The sequence below is a fragment of the Fistularia commersonii genome, chromosome 23, assembly GCF_037954325.1.
Source record: "Fistularia commersonii isolate RoL2024-O1a breed Wild chromosome 23, RoL_Fcom_v1.0, whole genome shotgun sequence".
Classification (NCBI taxonomy): Eukaryota; Metazoa; Chordata; class Actinopteri; order Syngnathiformes; family Fistulariidae; genus Fistularia; species Fistularia commersonii.
The window spans coordinates 12,683,111-12,704,177 of NC_141306.1; the positions used below are offsets into that span (position 1 = coordinate 12,683,111).

At 47.1% G+C, this 21,067-nt stretch overlaps 3 protein-coding genes across 4 annotated transcripts in view; 1 reads left to right on the forward strand and 2 right to left on the reverse strand.

Moving 5' to 3' along the window:
- Positions 1-141: 141 nt before the first annotated feature.
- stoml2 (stomatin (EPB72)-like 2) lies at positions 142-4,147 on the reverse strand. The gene is made up of 10 exons (XM_086170732.1): positions 3,997-4,147; positions 3,286-3,438; positions 3,094-3,193; positions 2,805-2,863; positions 2,626-2,727; positions 2,411-2,545; positions 1,784-1,928; positions 1,533-1,612; positions 1,329-1,457; positions 142-1,252 (listed from the first exon to the last, which is right to left on the reverse strand). Exons 1-10 carry the CDS (start codon positions 4,036-4,038, stop codon positions 1,139-1,141), a joined length of 1,059 nt encoding a protein of 352 aa, XP_086026858.1. The 5' UTR covers positions 4,039-4,147; the 3' UTR covers positions 142-1,138.
- A 3,237-nt stretch (positions 4,148-7,384) lies between these two features.
- On the forward strand, positions 7,385-11,567 carry tmem267 (transmembrane protein 267). Its single transcript, XM_086170627.1, has 3 exons — positions 7,385-7,676; positions 9,515-9,985; positions 10,070-11,567. Exons 2-3 carry the CDS (start codon positions 9,578-9,580, stop codon positions 10,403-10,405), a joined length of 744 nt encoding a protein of 247 aa, XP_086026753.1. The 5' UTR covers positions 7,385-7,676; positions 9,515-9,577; the 3' UTR covers positions 10,406-11,567.
- Positions 11,568-12,073: 506 nt separating this feature from the next.
- Positions 12,074-21,067, reverse strand: part of il11ra (interleukin 11 receptor subunit alpha) — a 47,584-nt gene continuing 38,590 nt past the window's right edge. The window contains exons 3-12 of one of the 2 annotated variants that reach the window (XM_086170626.1): positions 20,742-20,808; positions 19,879-20,045; positions 19,241-19,355; positions 18,601-18,767; positions 17,633-17,796; positions 17,104-17,248; positions 16,926-17,033; positions 15,555-15,657; positions 15,399-15,478; positions 12,074-14,610 (exon numbers count right to left, since the gene is read on the reverse strand). In XM_086170626.1, the coding sequence (XP_086026752.1) occupies positions 15,400-15,478; positions 15,555-15,657; positions 16,926-17,033; positions 17,104-17,248; positions 17,633-17,796; positions 18,601-18,767; positions 19,241-19,355; positions 19,879-20,045; positions 20,742-20,808 (1,115 nt within the window). In that variant the 3' untranslated portion in view covers positions 12,074-14,610; position 15,399. The remainder of the gene's footprint in view (positions 14,611-15,398; positions 15,479-15,554; positions 15,658-16,925; positions 17,034-17,103; positions 17,249-17,632; positions 17,797-18,600; positions 18,768-19,240; positions 19,356-19,878; positions 20,046-20,741; positions 20,809-21,067) is intronic. The other variant, XM_086170625.1, reaches the window with a different exon arrangement.

The following is a 21,067-nucleotide window of genomic DNA, read 5'->3' on the forward strand; positions in this document are numbered from 1 at the left end:
CTCAGATCGAAAGCTTAAAACCGAAACTCAAATTTGAATTAAAGCGACATGTTAGATCAACAAACAGTTTCTTTGTGACACGAAATAAATAAGAATCTGGAATTTTAAATGAAAAAAAAAAAAGCTCAAATGTCACCAGTTTGTATTTCATGGCTGTGGAAACCTTTTATTGAATTACATTCAGATGAAGACAACGGGGAAACTGATTTAAATTTGAAACGGGCACATTGGAATCCAGCTTTAGGTATTGTGTATCCAAACGAACCTGCCAGGGCTTTAATATTTTTAAATGAATGAGTCACAGATATTAAAGCCACCTTTATTTCAGATATCTAATCCCAGAGGCCTAAATTTGATTATCAAAAATCGCTTTTTCGCAATGTAATTTCTTCGAGTCACACTTCCCAATCTGAAGGTCTTTATCATGACTTGTTGTCCCATGAAGGTGTAGTATCTGAACCTTCACATTGACAAGTCTGAGGAATCAACCTGACATTCCTTGGAGTGGAAGAACTAGCGAAATATTTCCATTGGACAAAAATACAAAAGAAAGTCGCTGTTCAGTCAATAAATACATCTTGTCATGGGAAAAACATGAAGAGCAGGTAAACTTTTTAAACCAACTGGGTGCTGAAAGGGATGTTCTTCTGAGAATCCGTGGAACATATTAAACCTAAACTAGCAGGACTTAAGGTTCGGTGGTGGGTTTGCATAAAACGCCACCAACAGCCAAATCAAAAGTTCTGAGCCGTCCAGCGAGATGTGCTGCAACTTAGGAGTTGCTGGTCCCAGTGACCCCCCAACCCTGGGTCCCAAAGAAAGAGAAGACAAAGTGAAACAGACAGAAGCTTCACTTCCAATGGCTGATCTAACACTGATCTTGTTTATAAATCTGACAATAGCATCCTAAAACATCCAGAGGTTATTTAGCATCCGCTCTGTTTTCTTCAGCAGGCGACTCACAGCTTTATTTTCTAATTTCACTGCCAATTACTGCCCCCCTGAACAGATCCGACTCCCGTCCCTCGGCCCCGCGGCTCCTTATGTCCGGACAGAACTTCGGTCAAGGTGAACATGAAGTGCTTCTGGCTCTGTGTTAACAGCGCTGAGTTTATTTGGGCTGAGTCTGGTCCCCGTGTTATTGGGACGGCGGCGGAGGTGTCTGGCTGGCGCCGTCCTCGCTCTCCTCCCCGAGTGTCACCAGCGGGACCTTTTTACTGGGCTTAGCCAGCGTGCTGTAAATAGTCATGGCCTGCAGGGCAGGAAACACATCAGTTACTGGAAAGCGTTGTGCAGAAACACCCAGACAGCCGTGGAGTGGAACGTACCTGTGTCACCATGCCGCTGATGTCCCCGGCGCTGGAGGGCAGCAGGACGGTGTTGGACTCTTTGGCAAGGTTGGAGAAAGCAGACACATACTGCTCGGCCACGCTGAGGGAGGCGGCTGCATTTCCGTTCTGCACGTCAAATTTCAAATGATCAGAAAAAGGCCGTAACGAGTGGACGCTCCACCTCCGGTGTCTCGTTCTCACCTGTTCCGTCAGAGCGTCAGACAGAAGACGGATGGCCTTGGCTTTTGCCTCTGCCTTCGCTAAAACAGCTTGGGCTTCACCTACAAGGGGAAATAGGGCAAAAGGAGTGAGGTGGTTTGATCTCACCGAGGAACCTGGCAGCGTGTCAGCACAAGCAACCTCACACACACTTGAATAGAAGAATGTTTTTATTGAACTTGACTTGTCAAGAGAGAAAGGCATACCCCTGCGGGTCTTTAAATGAAACCTACCGGCTGCTTTATTGATCTGCTCGGCCTTTTCGCCCTCTGAGGCCAGGATCTGAGACTGTTTGCGTCCCTCCGCAACATTAATGGCCGCCTCCCGGGTTCCTTCGGACTCCAGCACCGTGGCCCTCTTCTTACGCTCAGCCTCCACCTTTGCAGAGTCGGAAGTCATTTCACACTCATCAGTTCACTCCTAATTACGCATGTTTGTACACTGTGGAGCAGAGGGCAGTTGTTGGCGGGGCTCAAACACACCATTTGGTTTCACTCATCAGGGGAGGAAAGGCTGTGTTTGTTGACATTCTATAGGAAAGACGTGGATGCCAAAAGGCAAAGGCGATGCCATGTGTGTGACCAGCACATAGGAGATCTGATTTGTTTTGAGTTTTATTTTTTGGTTTAAAAATATTTAAGGGGATTCTAAAATATTTGGCTCACTTGAATGGGAATTCTGACAAATTGGATATTTGCAAACAACTTAAATTTAATCTACTGAGATATTTACAAAGCAAGCAGACTGCCATAGAGGCTGGACACTTTCCATCCTTCTGATATGTGAATATCTCTCACCTCTAACATGCAGATTCACGTTATAGCCTAAAGATCACTTACTTTTTCCAGTGTTCTCCTTACCTGCATTTGCATCGACTCCTTAACCCGAGGTGGAACGTGGATATCTTTAATTTCGTATCGGAGGCAACGGATTCCCCACTCATCTGATGCCTGGTTGATGGAGTGAACGATGTTGGCGTTGAGGGACTCTCTTTCCTTTGAACAGATAATTAAATAAACTCAGCTATTGGAAAGGCAGCCAGTTCCAGGGAAACTGAAGAGTGTGAGAAACCAACCCGGAACACTTTGTCCAATGTGAGTTTGCCCAGTTCTGAGCGCATGGTGGTCTGTGCCAGTTGCGTAACCGCATATTCTGGGTCCTCCACACCATAGCTGGCCTGGGAATGAGCATGCCATCAGCAAGATGACTAGAAGTCCTTCTACTTTGTAAACATTACATGTGTCAGGTGCTCACCTTGAACGGGTCCAGGATCCTCAGGTAGAGGACGCCATCAATCTGCAGGGTTACATTATCTGTGAACGTGTGGAAATGGTTTACTGAGATCACATGAGTTACATTTATATAAAAGTATCCGAGAGTGGTTTCCTGAAGGAATCGGATAAAGAGGGAGAGGCATTGTTGGTCAATTCCCCTCAATTAACCTGGTCGTTCTCAAGGTGAAAGAATTACCCGGTTTCATCCTTACTGTTTTTCATTGTGGGGAAAAACATTGTCAAACTGTGACGGACTGCGTGTTTCTCACCTAAAGACACTGCTGACTGTTCTGGGACATCTATGACAATTTCCTTGAGGCTTTGCACATAGCGGATTTTGTCCAGTATGGGTATGAGGAAGTTTAAACCCTGCAAAATAGAAAGGTATAATATGAGAACATGGTAGCGCATTTTCACATCTGTCAAGATTTATTCTGAGAATAAATGAGTGTGAGTGATACCGGCTCTAGGATCCGGTGGAAGCGTCCCATCCTCTCCACCACCCAGGCCTCCTGCTGGGGCACAAACAGGACCACGGTGTTCATGGGGAGGCTGGAGGCCCATCGCTGCTGGGCAGGGGTCACAAGCTTCCAAGGGGCGGCTCGCTGGGTTTGCTGCAAAGACACATGTGAAATTACCAAGTGATTTGTGAAAAGTGAGAGGTGGTGTTTCTCCATCAGCTGTTCTCTTTATGCAGGGCAGGCACAGAGCTTTATCGCCCATTCGCACACTTTCTCTAGTTATTCATTTTTAAGGAGATTGTGTTGAAAGGATATACATTTTCACCACAAACCACACAGGCTTCAACAATGCTTTTGCTAAATATATGTTTTGTGTTAATTTCCCACATACTTCACCACCTATAGTCTGGGTCTCTCTTCTTACGATACGACTTGGTAGAAATTGCTGATAAGGTATTACATTTGTTTTTGTTAAGGAAAAACATTTGGTTGTTGACTCTTCTCTTAAAAGATCAAACCTGAAAGAACTACAAACTAGCCTTCCGGGCTAGCCCCCGGTGTTAGCATATTAGCCTGCAGTTTAGCGTACAGGTTAGCTAACTTAGCCTCCGGTTGATTTGCCGATTGGCTAGAAAGAGGGTGACGCCTGCGCCGGTTCTGCGGGGATCACACGCATGGGAAACCCGTGGCGGAGCAAATGCGGGCAGGTACCTGTAGGAGAGCCCCGCCGGCTCGGCACAAAGTTCGGAGCATCCTGGGTCGAGCAAGGAGCCGCGAAGAGCTGGTTTACATCCGCAGAACGGCCTCTGCTCTGGGGAAACTCATGTATGTTTGACCCCGTCAGAACAGGAAGTGGAGGTTACATCACCGGTGCAGCGCTGAAAAGGCTCGGAGAAACAAGTGACACTCCAATGGTTCCGCCTCCACAGCGAGAAACACGGATCTTCTCACCTGTGCACAGCATAGTTCGTTCACTGGGTGGAACAGGAGTAAGTGAAAGAAAAATTCATTTTGTGCAAATTATTATTATATATATATTACATATTTACAGTTTTACATGATATAGGTAAAGAAACTGGTTCAAGCAGGTTGGAATGGATGGAGAAGTGTCAGTGTCAGCTTGATGTCGCACAGATGAAGATGCTAAGGTTCTGAGGAATAGCAAGTCAATTATTTTGGAGAGATGGTCAGAGAATCCAAACTGAGATGGTTCGGTCATGTGCAGAGGAGGGATTGTGAATATATTGGTAAACAGATGCTGCAATTGGAGCGGTCTTGAGGAAGACCAAAGAGAAGATTTATGGACGTAGTGAGAGAGGATAAGGTAATAGAGTGAGAGAGGAGGATACAGTGAATTGGGTTAGATGGTGAAGGTTGATTTGCTGTGGCAACCCCTTGTTGTATTGTTATGAAATTCTCCTTTCACACAGCAGAACAGACCAGCATACAAACATAATGAACTCTTTCACTTAGAGTAACAGGTTTAATTTGTTATAATAATAATAATAATAATAATAATAATAATAATACATAAAATTTGTATAACACTTTTCATGGTACTCAAAGACCCTTTACAAGTGAAAGACAGAAGACACAGGATATACACACAATTATTGGGAAAGGCTGTAGGTGTTGTAAGTGATTTGGAAGAGGTGGGTCTTGAGGTTACGCGACAGACAGTTTCTCCCGGAGGAGGACACATCAAGTTGAAGATAAAATGCAAGGAAAACTTGCTACGGCAGTTTGCATTTTCAGCCTCTGTCATTTTGAACTTCCAAACTTGAGCTCATGTTCCAGGGCCTCCTCAGGAGTTCGAGATCACAAGCCTGCTTTCCTACCTCAGGTGTTTTTATGTGGCTATTTTTGGAAAGGAAAGGAGTTTGAATTAGTCCAATTCAAGAAGCTTACAGTCTTCTTGAGACATTATGGGCCCATGCGAGAGGGTCAATATTCACTGCAGTAGCGGTCTAAAACCATACGGAGGTGTTCCTAGTCATGGTCCAGTGTGTCCTGGTTCTTCCTCTGAGCCTTCTCCAGGTGGACGTGCCTAGAATACCTCACAACTGCCACAGTTGAAGCTCCTTGAGCTGTAAACCTAGCTTCTGGGACATTTTGAGAACTTTTAAGACAAGACTTAAAGTTATGAATTAATTAATAACTTTTTGTCGAAATCTGCTTGTAGCAACTTGACTTGATTTTCTTCCCGTGAAGACACTTCAGCTCTCAGATGAGAGGTGAAATGTTTCGCAGGTATTGACACAAAATGCATGACTAATAAATTCATCTACAACTTAAACAGTACATAGCAAAAGGCCAAGTAGAGGAAAAATAGAATAAAAACAGCAGCAGCAGACCTGCAGACTGAGGAGACACAGGCACAAGGGTCGGCAACCCGCCGACACTGCGGCTCCGAGTGGCTTGGGAAAATAAATTACAAATATTTAATTGAAGTATATTTCATTTGTGTTAATTCCTTTTTTTAACTTTCAGTTCTAAATTGGAAGATTATTGTGATCTTGAAATATTAAATAAAATTATATTTATTATTTTTTGCCACTCAAAATAACGTCAGCCGGTAAAGTCCCGATTTGCAGATGCTGTGCGCAGAAGTTCAGGAGCAGAAGTCCCATAAACCAGGTAAAAGAAATATTTATGAAGATATGAGAGAATGAGAATGAGAACATCTTTATTTATCCCAAAGGAAATTGATGTGCCAGAGTTTCAAGCAAAACATAACAGTAATAGAAATAGTAGGAAGGCAGAAGAGTAAGAAATACAATGAAATATAAATTGTCTTAACTGTTAACTGTTAACTACAAAGATTTGAACATTCCCTGCGGCTGAGGGAAGAGGAATTGAATTAAGAAATTAAATATTTAATAGGAATAATAATAGTAGGAATAGTAATAATAGGAATTAAGTATTTTGCAAATATTTATTTTTTATTGTTTACTGACACAGTGATTTTTTTCCCCGATTTATTTCTAAAATTCAGGTCAAGGCTCCGCTAAACGCTCTGAAAGCCCAAAGCTCAAAATGAGTTTATTACATAAATATGATTTAATTTTCTCTGTAATACTTTGTGAATTTCAGAAGCAACACACTACACACTTATTTATACAAAGTGTCTTCTTCTTCTTTCGGCTTTTCCCGTCAGGTGTCGCCACAGCGCGTCAACTTTCTCCATCTAACCCTATTCTCTGTATCTTCCTCTCTCACACCAACTACCTTCATATCCTCTCTCACTACGTCCATAAATCTTCTCTTTGGTCTTCCTCCAGACCTCTTGCCTGGCAGCTCCAGTTCCAGCATCCGTCTACCAATATATTCTCTATCCCTCCTCTGCACATGACCGAACCATCTCAGTCTGGCTTCTCTGACCTTCTCTCCAAAACATCGAACACGTGCCGTCCCTCTGATAGACTCATTCCTGATCCTCTCCATCCTGGTCACTCCCAAAGAGAACCTCAACATCTTCATCTCTGCAACCTCTAGTTCTGCCTGCTGTCTTTTGGTCATTGGAACAGTTTCTAGTCCATACAGCATCGCTGGTCTCACCACCTTTCCTTTTATTCTGGCTGAAAGTCTTCTATCACATAGTACCCCTGACACTTTTCTCCACCCATTCCAACCTGCTTGGACCCGTCTCTTCACCTCTTTTCCGCACTCTCTGTTGCTCTGGAGTGTTGACCCTAAGTACCTGAAATCCTCCAGCTTCTTGATCTCCACTCCCTGTAGCCTCACCGTTCCACCCGAGTTCCTCTCATTCACACACATATATTCTGTCTCGCTGCGACTAACTTTCATTCCTCTCCTTTCCAGAGCATACCTCCACCTCTCTAGATTTTCCTCTACCTGTTTTCTGCTCTCACTACAGATCACAATGTCATCCGCAAACATCATGGTCCATGGGGATTCCTGTCTCACCTCATCTGTCAGCCTATCCATCACCATTGCGAAAGCAATATATACAGTGGTACCTTTATTTTAGACGTCAAAAAGTGTAGAATATTGACTGTGGACACAGTAATATTGAACAGTTAACCATATATGTTTACTTGCACTCTGCACATGCGCAGACTCGCTGTAGGCGGGGCTCATGTCTGTTGGTACGAATTGCTATCATCACCTGTGCTCTGCTCTTCAGTAAAATAACTAAGTGCTACTCTAATATTTCCGGTCGCCTCTTTTACGCAAAACACAACAAAAAGTAACTGCGGCTCCCAGTGTTTTCTTTTCCGAGAAAACCGGGTCCAAATGGCTCTTTGGGTGTTACGGGTTGCCGACCCCTTCTGTGTCCACAGGAAAGCAGCAGTGAGTCACCCGGTGACTGAACGCTCCACACCGAAGAAGAGCACTCGAACATCCACGGCTGGAAGCAGGGCAATGGGGTGAGTGTCGTCCATCTCTCGGCTTCGTATAGGCGAAAGGTGCGGGGAAAAAAAAGCCCAAGCTGTGTTCAACTCGGTGTGTTCGATGTGTAACAAGTGTCCCTCGGTCCTACCGATGACTGTCGGCCCGTTTTTTATATCCTCTTTCCCCGCCGCTGATAGTCGCTGTCCGCCTACACACTGCTGCGTCTCACTGCCACATTAGCATGTTAGCTGCTAACTGCTAGCTAGCCAGCTAGCTGTCACCTCTACTCTTTACACCCGGATGTTTTGAATTATTCATGTCGGTCCACTTGCGAGTGAGAGAAAACAAATACAAGTAATTGTTAAACCGAGCCTCGCCGGCTAAATAAATGTGTCTAACAGACAGCGGAGCGCGGGGGTGTTTGAGTCCGGCGTCTGACTTAGGACTTCAGTGTGAAACCACCTCGATCCATCTCCTCTGCTCGGCCTACTGCTCAGTCGCTTACCTTAACCCTCATATTATGTTCAGTCTAACATAATATGAGGGTCAAACAAAGACCTATTTTTCTCTGTTACTTGAGCGACAGACATATTTTCCTGTCAGTCGCCTGAGAGGCAGATCCTTCTCCACACCATCCCCGGAGTTCAAATGTGATGGAGGCAGAAGAACTCTCCTGGAGGTCTCCTCTCATCCCAGAGGCTCTCCAGCTCTCATCCGTCAAACAAATCTGTTTATTATGGGACGACATGACTTGGCCTCGTCAGGACAAACACTAAAGTAGATGAATGGCAGGTGGATTTTTCTGTGAATATCAAGCGAGTTCAATAGAAATCCAGCAGAGTCTGTTACTGATAGTGAGCTGGATGGGAAGATAAAACTCCTGGTGTGTCTCGCTTCACTTAGGTTCTACTTACTTTTGTCACATTTTCATTTTTAAAAATACACATGAAGCCACGAGAACGCCAGCAAACATCAGTCTAAAAGAAAAAGCATGATCTTGAAGATGTGCTGGTGGACCAGCAGCTAATGTTTAATGTTGGTGTGACAATGAAGAGCCATCTCGACCCTTTTAAGCAGGTCCAACCTTTCTACATACATAATTAACGACAGTGCTGGTTTAACACTTATACCTACTTAAAAAAACTAACGTGTGAATCTTCATATGCATGTTTTTTTTTTTTTTACAAATAAAAGATTTACAACGCTCAGTTAATATTTTTTTTCTCAAATTGATCCAGTGTTTCCTTGGTCGTTTGATTTTATTGTATGTATAGTATAGTGTATTTATACTCATGCGGCGTCTGAGAGGGTGGAGATTGCTGACAAATAGACTAAGCGGGTTTATAAAGGAATATCAGAGTGAGACTGTTTGTCAGGCTTTGGAACTAAATTCCAATCACATTTAGGTTTGATTGGAACATATTAAATGTCCTTAATTCAACAACAGAGTCTGGTAAGTGGAAAGAAATTACAAACAAAATGCATCAGCCCTGCGGAGGTGTATTGCCCAGGGCTCCAGGATGTGAAGATGCTGAAGAGAGTTCCTTCAGAGGTTTTAATTCCAAAGTAAATAGAGGGACATGTTGAGATGTGTGATTAGATCCTTCTGCGGGGCCGCATAGGCTTTGGAAGCAGCTTTGACAAGATCAGGGTTTGCATATGAGAGCCAGGCTGTCTCTATGAATCCTGATTCGAGAGCTGTGGACGGCTCACCGATGAAGAGGCGGCTGCTCTCGCTCTTGTTTTTAATGGAGTTATGTGGGATCTGTAGCTGTTTCCTCTGCCCACGTCTCTCCAGGGACGTGCCTCTGTTTCTGTCTGCCGTCATGGTGACGTTTGTCCGTCCTCCTCTTTCATCTCTCTGCTTCCTCAGTCTACCTGCGTCCTGCTGACCGTCAGCGGCCTCTGCCCCCCCTTGCCTCGGCCAGCAGTCAACATGCAAGGGTTCTACTCCAAGTTGAACTCGTCCCCCTCCTCGTCCCCCTTGCTAGGGGTGGGCGTTAGGGGGGACGGCGGCCCCGTGCCCCTCAGCCTGGCAGTGGAGACAGAGAAAGCCCAGGCGCTACTGCAGACGTTCAGCTCCGCATCTCTGCTGGCTTCGGCGGGCCTGGGCGTGTTCTGCGTGGCGGCGGACCACGTCCTGCAGCTGCCGGCTGTCCAGCACCACCTGTGGGTGCGAGCCGCCCTGGACAACGCCACCCACGGCCTGGTGGGGCTGTGGTCGTGGGCCGTCGTGATCGGACTGAGGAAGAAAAGCGACCTGTATGAGGTGCTGCTGGCCGGCCTCCTGGCCTCCATCATCGATTTGGACCACTTTTACATGGCCGGATCGCTGTCGCTCAAGGTGAGACCCTGCCCCCGAGCAAACCCGAGCACCATGAGGACCTTCAGCCGTCGTCCAACTTTCTCCTCCTTTGTCTTCCACCAGGCTGCCGTGTCCCTCCCCCAGCGTCCTCCCCTCCACTGCTCCTCCCTCATCCCCGTCCTCTGCCTCACCCTCCGCTTCCTCATGTGGGTCGGACGCCTCAAAGACGCCTGGTGCTCCCTGCCCTGGATGCTTTTCATCTCCATGGCAACACACCACGTCCGGGACGCCGTGCGCCACGGCCTGTGGGTGTGCCCGTTCGGCAACACGGCACCGCTCCCCTACTGGCTGTACGTGAGCACCACGGCAACGCTGCCCCACCTGTGCTCAGTGCTCATGTACCTCACGGGAACCAGGGACGTGATTTCCAGCAAACACGGCGTGGCCATCGATGTCTAAAGACCGCCGAGGCGAAGGGGTACGAAACCTCGTCTCACTTGGGCGGAGCTGGAAGTCAGAGGTGGTTGCGATAAGAGGAACGTGGACCGGTAAGACGGAGGGAGGGACTGAGACATCAGAGGAACTAAAAATAACTTGATCCTTGATTTAATGAAGTAATATTTACGGCTTTCAGGCCAGAAACTTTTGTAAAATACCAGCTTTCCAGACGAGTGCCAATCATACGCCGCCATTCCTCTCCTCGTTTTTACCGACAGCCTCTGTATTTATTTATTTATCTATTTATTTATTTGTTCATTCATTCATTCAATCAGTCCCAAACCCCGGTGGTGGTGGTGACTGTCCATCCCCTGGTCTCCAAGGCCCGAGACCTGGTGTCGGGATCAAGGAGTCACATCTTGACTTCCTGTCACCTGCTGATCCATGCCTCCTCGGCTTCCTGTCATTTAGCATCTGATCACGGTCACCCTCAAACTTCACACCGATATATCAGGGGTGTTTTCGGCGCTTTTGAGTTAGTAGGTTCTTGTTTTTAAAGCTGTCACCGGGTGGCGACAGTGAGCCTCGCGATTCACAATGTAATTTGATGTCGGATTTCGGTCCTTGGTATTATTGAGTGGAAACTGGAGATCAGCCAGTGAGCGGAATGGACCGACAATTAGCGGTGCATTCTGTGTAAATCGGGTCCGGGATGTCGAGATCTGAAGTTGCCTGATTTATCAGACGGTTGTTTGTTTTGTTGTCGAGCTGCTGGACTGTAATTATGTCAGAAATAATACCCATTATGTCTTGGAAGGCGCAGAAGACGCTTTGGAAAATGCTATCACTCCGGCTGGCTGGAACCGGTGTTGCTATGGCTACCAGAATACACAGCAGCAACTGAACGTTGGCCAACACCCACGTCAAGAGCTAAAAGTGCATTTTATGAAGAGTGAGCGACAAAGACGTCCTCCTCTCAGGTCCAGGCACACGTCTTTATGCTGCTTCTGTTTACAAACTGAAAGACATCCAACCTTTTTGCACTTTTCATTTTCTTGATTAGAATTATTTTGTGTTCTTTGTTGACTTTGTCATTTATTTATTTTAACAGCAAAGTGTTTGTGGATAGGATCACAGGTTTTAATGTTGTAGGTCTTTTTATCTCAATAAATGATATCCTGGGTGTGTTTGTGTGTTAGTGCATCACAGGTGAAACACGCGATTTATTCATTACGAACATAAACATCAATGAATAATAGCGTGGGTTTGAATCGGGAGGCTGATGGACAGGGAGTCGCCTGGATTCTTAGAATCAATGGACAAATAATGTGAGAGTGTTAAAAGTTTGGGATTCATGAAAAAAAGAAATATTTTGGTTTTGATCCACAGGGCCTTGAGCTGTGGCCTGGTAGCTGCTCACGCAGAGATTGCAAGGCTTCTCCAGGAAGTCTGATGTTTCCTACATTTATAGTTATTTAAGTGACTTTTGCTGTTGACCTTTTCCCTGCAAATTCACTGTCACTCAGGTGTCAATGAAAAATTGGCCAATCGTGGAACGACGAGCAACAATGAATCATAAGGTCTTCATAATCTATGTCGAAAATGAAATATCAGTGTCTTTCCACCAACCATGTCCAAAATTGACCCAAGATGTTGGTGGATGAAAGTCCCAGAGATTGTAAAAGCAGCCGTGATAAAATAGGATTTATTTTTTCACAGAAAAATACAAGGACTGGGAGGAAAATACAGCTTATGGTAAAATCTGTCATATGTGGAGCAAAGATATGGGACAGACGGACACCTGACTCCGGACGTCTTGACAACGGATGCCTGAGTGTCGCAGGAGGCAGAGAAGATTAAAAACACCGACGGGCTCCATCTGCCACCACGTCCTGCAGAGGGACGGAGGCCCGGGAGTGGAGAACACCACGAGGAGATGGGAGAGCTGGCGGCGTGGATAGCGCTACAGGGGGGACGAGAGCAGGCGGACTGCACTGAACTATACTGATTTACTGGACTTAACAAAAAGATCCAAGTGTTTTTTTTATTCCATGAACCACTTCGACTGGACACAAAACTGTAGTGTTTTCAGTTTTAGAAGGAATTTAAAGACAGAGACTGATTTGGACACTGGACAACATCAGTTCAGAAACGTCCTCCAGGCCGCGAGTGGACTCGTCCTCGGGCTACACCTGAAGAAGCAAAGAAAGTTGGAGGAGCAGCTTGTCCGTCTCGACGTCAGTTGTACAGTAAGAGCTTCATATAACTGGGAGGAAAAACACAAAAACGGGGACAAATTGTCACGACGACGACTCGGCCCAGCGACTAAAACTATTTTTCTCAACTGAGACTCCATTCACATTGTGTTCTACGGACGCTCTCAGCAGACGGCTAGAGAACCACGGTGCAGGTGCACAGACTGATTTTTTTTTGCAGGGGGCATTTCAGCTCCCCACGGACACGACTTATAAGAACATACATGAAATATAATTTGTAAATGTGATAAACTACAATATAACAAAACAAAGCTTCAGCTGGATCCATGCATAATATGTCCACGTCGCTCCAAACCAGTCGGGCTGGATTTAAAGGAAACCACGCGAGTGTTGGGATAAAAAGGGAGCGTCCGGTGCTCCTCGGCAGGGGGTTCTGCAGGCACCGGGGAAGGAGCTGTTCTGTACAAGAGGTATTTGGGTCCTCGGAGCGCCGACTCCTCGGGAAAGTCCTTCCAGGGGGCGCAGCACTCAAAAGCCCCTGCGAAACTACACTAAATACGTGGTCACTGTGTGAAGCTAACGGGATCTCCCGAAGTTATTGGTGCACATTAGTGCCTGTTGATTGTTTCCATGGCGACGGTCAACAGGTCAGTTATATGGGGTCCCTTTGAGTAGGGAGGCGGGGAGGGGTCACGGTAGCGAATTAGAGGAAAGTTAAGTTTTTTTTTGGAAACTTCTCTGCTTAACTGATCTCTTTTCCCATGTCGCCATGGGAGCAGCTCACCCTGGTCAAGGCTGCAGCGCCCCCTGCAGGAAACAACTGGAACTGCAGCTCACACTTCTCAAGAGATAATAGGACCAAACGCTACGAAACGTGGACTTCCTCCTGCATAGATTCTGCGCCACCTCTCAGGAAGGCCTCGGTTTCCCCGTAGCACGGAAGGACACCCAGCCGACCTCCTATCCTTGTTCTGCAGTCCATACTCCACGCTGAGGTGTGATGATGCACAGATCCAGTCACTTTGAACAACACCGGTCAGACGTCCCTTTGGTTGGACATTCCAGCTCCACCAACATTAAAGAGAAGGCCTTGATTAGACTTTCCACCCCACGCTGTCCGGGGCTTCAGAAAAATCTGAAATCCCCCATCTATACTCTGACGTTGAGTATTTCTCTTGATATTTGTCATCTAACGAATGCGAAATGTCCATGTTTTTTCCTCCGTTCAGACAAGAGGAGTCTACCTCCATCCTGCTCTGCTGGTGGGCTGTGAAAGGCCGGGGTCTTCAATCATCCCTCCATCTCCCATGGGTATCACTCCTTCACACTCTCAAGAGACAGTGGTGGGATGATTCAAAAGCAGTGACACGCGCACACACACACACACACAAAGACACACATACACACTCATACATACAAAAACATAAATCACGTCAACAAAGATGTGGTGTACTTAGCAAAATAAAGTCTATATATGACTCCACCCAAACAGTCAGGGCTTCCTGACCCTCTGAAGCTGCTAATGCCCAAAGTTTGCTTCTTCTATGTCGGGGAGGGGCAGACATCGCCTAGGCAGCGCTGAGTCTGGACGGGCAGACCGGTAAAGGGAGCGGATGACGTCCACGCCAACGGAGCTGGAGGGCAGGTTGTCCCGCAGAAGAAAGGTAGGTCTTCTTTCAAGGCCGGAGGAGGAAGGCTTTGGCAGCTGCTCTGTTTGTGTGTGTGTGTGTGTGAGTGAGTGAATGAGTGAGTGAGATCCTCATGGTCCCCCTGGAGGAGCCTGGGCTGAGGGAACCCAGGTTCCTGGTGGCCGATGGGACCGTGAAGGTGCAGAGAGCCCCCACCGCACCGGTGCACTGCCGGTGGAGCGGAACCAGGCTGAAGGACCCACCGGATCCCAGGTGACGAGGTTTGATCGAGACGAGCAGCTTGTTTACCTTCTGAGGAGGAGGAGGAGGAGGAGGAGGAGCCCTAGAACGGGCCAATGAAGAGGAGACGTCTGAAATGGACCTGTGTGGAGGAGGAGGAGATTAAAAACATATTCATCCTCTTCTAATTAAACACTGCCTTCATCTGCCTCAGATCTAAATAACATGGCTGAAGCCGAAATATGCACCAATATTTATAGGGTTATAATTTCTGAGTGTGCGTGTATTCTGGGCCGCTAATCACATGCTGGCTGAGCATGTTGTTTATGGCAGGACTTTGATGCCTCCGCGCCCCCGTCACACACACACACACACACACACACACACACACACACTGGACATGATTGAATGAGGAGAGGAGGCGTGTACACATTCCACCATCTAGACAACAGGAGAGCGAGCGGAGCAGGAGGGAGGACACACTATGCTACTGAATGATAGCCTATGGGACGGCTTCATTAAAAATACACACACACACACACACACACACACACACACACATAGACACACACACACACAGAAAGCGAGAGAATGCAGCCATGAATGACGTGTGGAACCAGTGGGGGATCTCCACATCCATCTTCTTCATCCATCTCAGGTAGACCAGGTTACAAAGAGGTCTTCAGGTCTCCAGGAGAAGGTAGGTATCTAGATGAAGACCTTTCTAGCTGAAGACCTGAGAATGGTGTGGGGGTTCTGGCACTGACCTTCAGGACAAGCCTTAATCTGACCTGTTTGTGATTGGCTGACATCAGAGAGTGAAAACATGCCTACAGACGTCACGTTCTCATGACGACTTTTACTCAGCAGGTTCCAGACGTCATTCTGGAACCGCTGGAAAGAGGAGAGGAGCAGCAGTTGTTGTCTCACATTAGATGGGCACGGACTTCATTTTGACCATGGAGGTGAGCTCCTGCTTGGTCCCCTGGTCACGCCGTTTGTGCCTCAACCTGCAAAAAGAGACAGACCCGTGTCACCTTCTCCGTCCCTGCCGAAGAGAGACCGGGAGAAAGGACGAGATCTTACCACACCACGAAAACCAGGGACAGGATGGTGGTGACCATGACCAGGGAGAACAAAATCAGCAGAATCCACAGACCCAGTTTGCCCTCGTTGATGCGAACCAGGTCTGGACGAGAGGAGACACACGAGTTTTAGACCTTCTCAGAGTCCCGATCTGACACAAACACACACCTCTGGACAATGTGAGTGTGTGTGCTTGGAGACATCTGGTCTGGTTTGCAGCAAAGGCTTTCTTTTTTGCTTTATGGGTCTGCGCTGCCAAAACCCTACACACCACTCCTCTGTAAACAGTGTGTGTGTGTGTGTGCGCGCGCTCTAGCTGGACATATTCTGCATGTGTGTTTTTTTCACATTCAGCTGCAGTGCAGGTTGTTCTCCTCCCTCTCTGCTAATGACCATCAGAGGTTATTACCACGGTAACGACGGTCGGCTCCTCTCCCCGCAGCCAAACTAGAACTAAAAATAATCACAAGCCCGTGTTTGTCCTGTGGGACTCGAACCCGCAGCCCGGAGCTCCTCCCAGCGTGTGGAGGAGGTTTGAAGATGGGATGGCGGAAGACAAAGAGACGGGGGACAGGTTTTTGACCAGACTTGAAGAATCCAGGAGTAAAGTGGAACCTTAACTTTGCTCCACGACACGGCTCATAACTCAATTTGCTCGTGTGTCAAATTCAATTTCCTCATTAAAATGAATTGAGAAGCTACTAATCCGTAACAGACCCCTGGCTTCATAACATGTTTTCTAAATAAGAAAAATGTGCTGTATAAATATGAAATAATGCAAGAAAAATAAAAATTCATACTAAAAGAAAATGTAAAGACTGAAGTGTGTTTACCCTGAAGATCAGGCGGAGATGAGCTTTTCATGGTGCTCTATCGCTTAACTTAACTTGCTAGTGACACACTTAATACTACAAAATATCACTAAATGTAACTTGCACACTTTGCGACACTTTACGGCTAAAGTCCATTTAGCGACAGAGTAAATGCCACTCCTCTTTTTAAAAAAAGAACCCTCTTTAAACACCACTTAACATAGAGTGGCGGCCATGTCGGTGTCAAACACTCATTCCGATCACTTCTAACTCAGATTTCGGCTCGAATCGCAAAGCCGAAAATCCACTGAGCGACAGCTTGTATCTCGGAGAACTCGCCGTGACACCCATAAGTCAAGCTTCCACTGTATTCACTTTGACCCTCAAGGACATTTTCATCCCTTGCTTTTCTTGTTAAGTTGAGGGAGAGGACTCTGACTTGGTAATATATGAGACCACGACGACCCTGGTAGTAAAAACAGTGATGCATGCGCAGGCGAGTAACCAATGCACGCCTGCAGGCACGTGGCCACGAGGGCACAGCAGTGGTCTTACTTACTCTCGGCCTTCTCTGTGAAGCTCTCAGGTTCCGTGTCGGTGGGGAGGAAGTAGGCGGGGAACACTCCGACCGGTGGGAAGTCAGTGTCGGGCTCGGGGGAGTTGTTCTCTGCGGGAGAGGAGGGGTTAGCGGCTCCGTCACCGGTGGGAAAACCCAAAGCCGCCGAGAGCGTTCTCACCCTCCCATGGAGACACGGACAGCAGGGCGCTCCATTCGCTCCATATGCTCTCTGAGTTGACGCCGTCCCGGGCCCGGACCTGGACCTGGTGGGGGTGGGAGGCCATGGCGTCGAAGATCTCCACAGAATTGTTCTCTGAATAGATCTGGAGAAGAGGGCACACAAGCGGGGTGCGGGAGGAGGGACAGAAGTCTGAGACAGGAAGAAAAGTCATCGCATCACGAGGACGAGCGGGAGCTCTCCTTTTTTTTGCGTGAGTTCTGAGGGACGGCCAAGAAACAAGTAACCGAGGAAACGCTAAACACAATTTATAAACGACCGCTCCTCTAGTGGTCCTTAATGCGTCTGTTTGTGGAACCCTCTGAGCGCCCCAGAAGACTCCTCCTTCGGCGGGCAGGGCCGGTGAAGCCCCACCAATCTGACAATCTGACATTGTTGATGATTTTGCAGAGGAAGGAATCCCCGAGTCTCTTCTCGTCTGCCTTCTAGATCTTTCTGCTGTGGATCTCATTAATCCAGGGATACTGACCTCTGACCAGAACATGGACCCCTGCGGCCGGTATCTGATGTGGAATATCAGCGGGAAGGGGTCCTCCATCGGCCACGAGGAAGGGAAGTTCCACTCGATGATCAGCCTCTTGGGGTAGCCTTCCACCCCCTCCCCCATCAGGGATTCCGGGGGGTCGGGTGTCACTGCAACCAAACGCAGACCATCAATCAATATAGGTGAATAATCAATATAAGCGGGTTTGAACTAGTCTGATTCAAACCACCTCCCTCTCATATAATTTTTTCAAAATTTTGGTTATTTTTCAGCCTCTCCTGGGAGATCGGTATGTCCCAAAAGTGAAGGATATGATGGAGGAGGGGACCGCTGTCCAACTGCATCAACAGATGGGTTTCCAAACAATAATACATCATAAATAATAAAGATCTCTTCTGGTGTGAATCTATTCACTGCCTGAATCTCGTGAGTTGTTTGATTAAGTGAAGACCATGCTGGAGAAAACATGTGAGGTGCTTTGGAGGCAGAAGGAAGCTACGGTAGAAGACGTTCAGACAGAAGATGCAGAACAAGGTTGCTTACAAGAAACTAAAAGGTGATGTGTGTGTGTGTGTGTGTGTGTGTGTGTGTGTGTGTGTGTGTGTGTGTGTGTGTGTGTGTGTGTGTGTGTGTGCCTCCGCATCAATAGGCACCAGGGTTTGGTTCTGTTTTGTTGTGTTTTTCCAAAGAGGAAGTGCTCTGCCACTTTGAAAAATAAAGCTCTGAAAAACATCACTTTTACGAGCTCCTGTTTTTGATTAAACAATACAATAAATAAATAAAAAGCTTAATAAATGGAAGTAGTGGGACCACACTGACGCTGTTGTGTTAAATAACTGTATTTTGTTGTTATTGGTCATAATGTCATGGGTTCTGAACCAAGTCTCTCTCACACGCACACACACACACACACACCTCCCAGGAATGACTGTGTATGTTGTAAGTGATCTTACGCAGCTCGTGCAGCTTGACCTGCACCAAAGTGGTCTTGGAGCCCAGGGCGTTGGTCTGTGTGACCCTCAGGAAGTGGTGAGTCTGCCAGAAGGCTGGTTCCACCACGTCACAGTGCTTCTGGAGGACGTCCACCAAGCACGGCACCCACTCCATAGTCGTACCCCTGCTGGGACACGGGACGGGACGGAGTGTGTCATTGACTTCATGAAGGACACAACTCTGCTCCAGGGTCTGGCAGGTGACAGGAAAACTACCTTCTGCTTCCCATCAATTCAAGCACCTTCATTTTACAAATTCATGTCTGAACTTTTTTTATGAACCCCCTGAAAAACAAACCACCAATCAGAAGCCAGCATAACGGCGACGTGTCTCTACGGCGTCATACCCTTTTATTCATTTGGCAAAAACCGCCCCGACGCTGAGGAGGCCTCTGAAGAGTTTGGTGTCTACCACCAAGATCTTCAAGACCTTCAGTTTACTTGCACATACAGAGTGCAAGAACCTCTGCTGGCAAGAAGAGGCCTACTGGGGTCCAACACAGTCACTTACAATTACTCTTAACACTGTTTGTGTGTGTGAGTGTGTGTGTGTGTGTGTGTGTGTGTTACACTGGCCCAATGTGTGGCTATTTCAGTTTACCTGAAGGAGGCATTGTACTTGGAAGGCAGGAAGGTCTTGACGTCTTCCACCCAGGAGCAGCGGACTTGTGAGTGACTCGGAACTCGGCAGGAAATTCTCTGCAGCCCTGGTGGACCTGGAGACCGGAGTCAGTCATGGGTCATGTTTGAGACAATGTTTTTGTTTTTACTTCTTCAATGGGCCCTTCTTAGGTGTTGTAGTGTTTTACAAGAGGTTATGTCCTTCAGTGACATCGGGACTGTGACTAAGAGCTCAAATACCAATTCCACAGAAACCTCCTCTTATTTGTTGCACGCTGTCCCCTGAAAGGAAGCCCACCTAAGAAGCCACTTCCTGTTTGAGTCACAGGAAGCCCAGCGCTTTGTCTATTTGATGGCCGATAAGGCCGACTTCCCCCCCCGGGACTGATTGTCACCACTTAAGAGAGAAATGAGATGAAATGAGAAAGGGTAAGTGGAAAGCGCTCTGATGCTCGGAGATAAGACACTTGGTGAATAAAGGAGCAGCAAACGGAGCGGGGAGGTGCCGGCGGTGTCTATGTTTAGGGACCGAAGCGCCAAGACAATGGTGTTTGTTTGGCAAATTCCAATCAGAGCTGCTGGATGAGAGGCAGTGACCCCAGAGCCGGCTATACTTACGGCCAAGCCGGAGCGATACGGAGCGGAAGAGGAGGCCGCGGTCGTCGTAGCAGCTGTAGTTGCCTTGGGCGGAGTGGTCTACGTGCAGCAGGACCAGAGATCCATCAGGAGCCACTCGATGCCACGGCAGCGCCGAGCTGTGGTTCAGGTGCCACACCACGGGTGTCCTGCTGGGAACATCTCAGAGTCTCAGTAGGTTTCGATATTGATGCGGAGTTGCGAGCAGATCCGCAATTCGTCCAACGCTGACATGTACGATCGCATTTCAGATATGAAATAAGAACGACATGTGCCCTTGTGATTCCGGTGATTTTCAGATGATTTCGCAGCTTCGCCCTCAGCACTCCTCTCAGGGAATTCTCACATTAACAGTGTGACAACGGGTGTTTTAAAATAGCTAAACGTCCAGGACTGGCTTCACCACCGCCTCCTTCCAGCTGGGATTAATAGCAGCAGATGTTTGGAACGCAGACTCTGCTTTACTGACTAACAGGAGGGTGAACAGGCGCATCTCTTGAATAATCTTCACGTGTCAGTCACACTGGTGACTTTGGTTAAAGCTCAGCCTTTCCTCTTTGCTCAAAGAGCATTCCTGTGTTTCGTCATGAGAAGGTTCCCTTCTTTGTTGTGTTGGAAATAACAGCTTTTTTTTTTTTTTTTTTTTAAACAAGATTTTAGCAGGTTGTCATGTTAAACCTAGAGGTCATTAAGATACTCTCTAAAGTCACCACAATCACACAGATGTGTTGGGAATCCATACATATTTTTAGATAAAGTGAGTGACACATAAAACATGATGTAGAAAGCCAGAAGAAAGCTACAGTGCGCACACACAGGGATACAGGAATTTTTTTTTTCCTCACCTCATTTGTGACTTTCCACATGCCAGTGTCACATTGGACTCCAGACGGCCGTAATGTACGTCTGATACTGTAAACAGACAGCAAAGAGTGTTGAGAGTGTGACAGGCTGACAGGTAACACACACACGCACACACGCACACACACGCACAGACACACCTGGTGAATGTGAATTGAGGACAACTATTTACAGGAGGCTCTGCGGTATCACAATAACATGACCGTACAAGGTCAGCTCCTGCAGACTCCAGACTGGGCCAGGAGCTTCATGAAACTTCTATTCCGTGATCTATTGTCATTTAAATAAGTCGCTCCACGCTGACCTACTC